The sequence below is a fragment of the Setaria italica genome, chromosome IX (assembly GCF_000263155.2).
Source record: "Setaria italica strain Yugu1 chromosome IX, Setaria_italica_v2.0, whole genome shotgun sequence".
In the NCBI taxonomy this organism is placed as follows: Eukaryota; Viridiplantae; Streptophyta; class Magnoliopsida; order Poales; family Poaceae; genus Setaria; species Setaria italica.
In genome coordinates, this window is record NC_028458.1 from 25,147,297 (window position 1) to 25,149,800 (window position 2,504).

Consider the following 2,504-nt stretch of genomic DNA (forward strand, 5'->3'; position numbering starts at 1 on the left):
GAGGAATAGGAAAATGACTAAGCGAATAAAACTCCAAAAAAATGTCTTAGCCGAAGGTTCCACTTATTAAATGTTTACCAGGTATGACGTAGCAAAATTTGCGACTCACTTACTTGAAAATCCAAATGTCTTCAGGGTTGTCCTCCCAGTAGCTTATTCTTGACTTGATGATCGGGTTACCTCCCGCAAAGCGAAGGTTTATAGTCTATAGCTAGACTCTTTAATTCTTTACTTCGGACCAGCGCTCGGTGTTGGCGTTGCAGTCTTCAGCACCTACTTCTTCACCACCTTTAGTTTCAATGTAGGCATAGGCTTGGCTATCTTTTTGGTCTTCACAGGCTAGCATTCTTCCTTCTTCTGGACGATAGCAACTTGCCCTGGTTTCTTTTCTTTTTGCTTTCTTGTTCTTCTCCTTCGGCTTAACATGATGGTGTGGCAGTATATACTTGCTAGAAACCATGGTGCATACCTCAAAGCATGGGCGAAACTTGAATGCGCTCATAGTGCCATTAATATCAAACTTCATCTCGCCCTTACCAACTTCTATGTTTGCTCTTGCGGTCTTCAGGAACGGCCTTCCTTGGATGAGTGGGGATTTAGCTCCTTCTCCCATCTCGAGTATCACAAAGTTAACTAGGACAAAGTGATTCCCGATCTTCATAGGTAGATCTTCTGCAATGCCTTCGGGGTAGCGAACTGCCAACTCCAGGCATATAGTAGTTGGTTCCCGCTCCGGCAGGCGTAGCATCTCGAACACAGTTTTAGGCATGACGCTCACACTTGTGCCAAGATCACATAATGCCCATCCGAACATCAACACTCCAATTGAACATGGTATGGTTGGACATCCTGGATCTCTTTTCTTCTCAGGAGCTTGATTAGCAATCATAGCACTACACTCTTCTATCATCTTGATGTGGTTTGTAGTGAACTTTGGGATCTCTCGCTTGTTCGTTAGTATATCCTTGAAGTAGCGAGAATAGGTTGGAACTTATAAAGAATCCAATAGTGGTCTATTAATGTTCAACCTGCGCATAACTTCAACAAATTTTTCAGACTGTTTGTGAGTTTTACCTAGATGATGGTGTGGCTTTCCTAGTAGAATCTTCATGTCATTTTGATCAACAATCTCAAACTCTAGCTCTTCTGTTTCAATCTCCAGAGCTAGGGTAGGTGTCTTCTCCTTCGAAGTCATCTCTGCTTCGGCAACTGGTTTAGGTTTTCTAGCTCCCACAGGACGTTCAGGATCTTCTGTTTCCTTGCCTAAGCAAGTTTGAATAGCTTTAGCTGACTCTGGATTCCTCGATTGTCTCGACAATTTTTCATCATTCCCTGTAAAGTGCCCAGCTAACTGCGTAACTTGAGTCTCCAGCATCTTCATCATGTTTGTCACTTGGTGGTTCAAACTTCTAACCTCTGTCACCTTGCTATCAATATTTTTCAAAATCTTATCCATAGCCTTGAACTTAGTGACAGTGTCTTTGTTGATTTTGCCTTTCTTCTTCATGAACTCCTTCTGTTGAATGCATAGAGGCACTTGTTCTGGATAGATGAGCTTGCATTGAATTGAGGTCTATTCTGTCCATACTGATAGTTGGATGGTGGAAACCACTCTCCCTTCTTCATGTAGTCTAGAAACCTTTCTTCCTCTCGTTAGTTCTTCCCGACATGGCCATAGTCATCACACTCTTCACATGTTGATCATGCTTCTGCTGTTGTCAGGACTATAGCATGAGCTTCTTTTATCTCCATAGTCTCGAGTCTTTTCATCAGCGAATTGATTTTCCCTTTGAGTAATTGATTATTCCCTACTTGCAGCACACCTTAAGAATTTCTAGGTGGTTGAGCTGGGAACAGGCGCTCAGATGATGCACATGCAATATTGTCTGCAACCTTCTTGAATAACTTGAAAGCTTGAGTTGGGGTGAGGTCGATGATTGATCCTCCAGCCAATGTGATGATTACCCTTCATGCTGGTGTTAGCCCTTGATAGAACTTCTAGACTAGATCCTCCTTCAAGAACTTATGATGTGGAACTATACGGACATAGTCATTGAAACACTCATAGGCTTCAGCAATGTTCTTAGTAGAATACTGAGAAAAAGTAGCTATCTTGCTTCTCAGGTTCTAAGTCTTGGCTGGTGAATAATGTTCTATTATGAGGGCCTTCATCAATTCATCCCAATTCTGAATTGTTGTGAGTGGTAGAGAATAAAACCATTGAAGCGCTCTTCCAAGTAGAGAGTAGGGAAACACCCTTGCTCTTAGTTGACCTTTGTTAACTCCATCCATATAGAAGGTGTTGCATAGCTGCGTAAATGTTTGTAGATAAAGATTAGCATCCTCCTTGCCAGTGAAAGGTCTTGAAGTATCGATGGTGAACGGTCGCCCGATGCCATCTAACTCATGGAGAGGTAAATCAGTGATGTTCAGGATGCACAGCTCCCTAATGGTACACTCTTCTTCAGGTAACCATTGCAGGTGCTTCTACTACGTCTGGCACA

General features: G+C 42.5%; 1 protein-coding gene across 1 annotated transcript; it reads right to left on the minus strand.

The window, feature by feature from the left end:
* Window positions 1-220: 220 nt before the first annotated feature.
* Window positions 221-1,456, minus strand: LOC101768002. The gene is made up of 2 exons (XM_004986607.1): window positions 1,075-1,456; window positions 221-990 (listed from the first exon to the last, which is right to left on the minus strand). Exons 1-2 carry the CDS (start codon window positions 1,454-1,456, stop codon window positions 221-223), a joined length of 1,152 nt encoding a protein of 383 aa, XP_004986664.1.
* Window positions 1,457-2,504: the final 1,048 nt, after the last annotated feature.

Coding starts and splice junctions, on each gene's coding strand:
- LOC101768002 (XM_004986607.1), bottom strand. CDS start 1,456: ATGGATAAGATTTTGAAAAATATTGATAGCAAGGTGACAGAGGTTAGA. Junction 991..1,074: donor AAAGCCACACCATCATCTAG/GTAAAACTCACA, acceptor ATTCTTTATAAG/TTCCAACCTATTCTCGCTAC.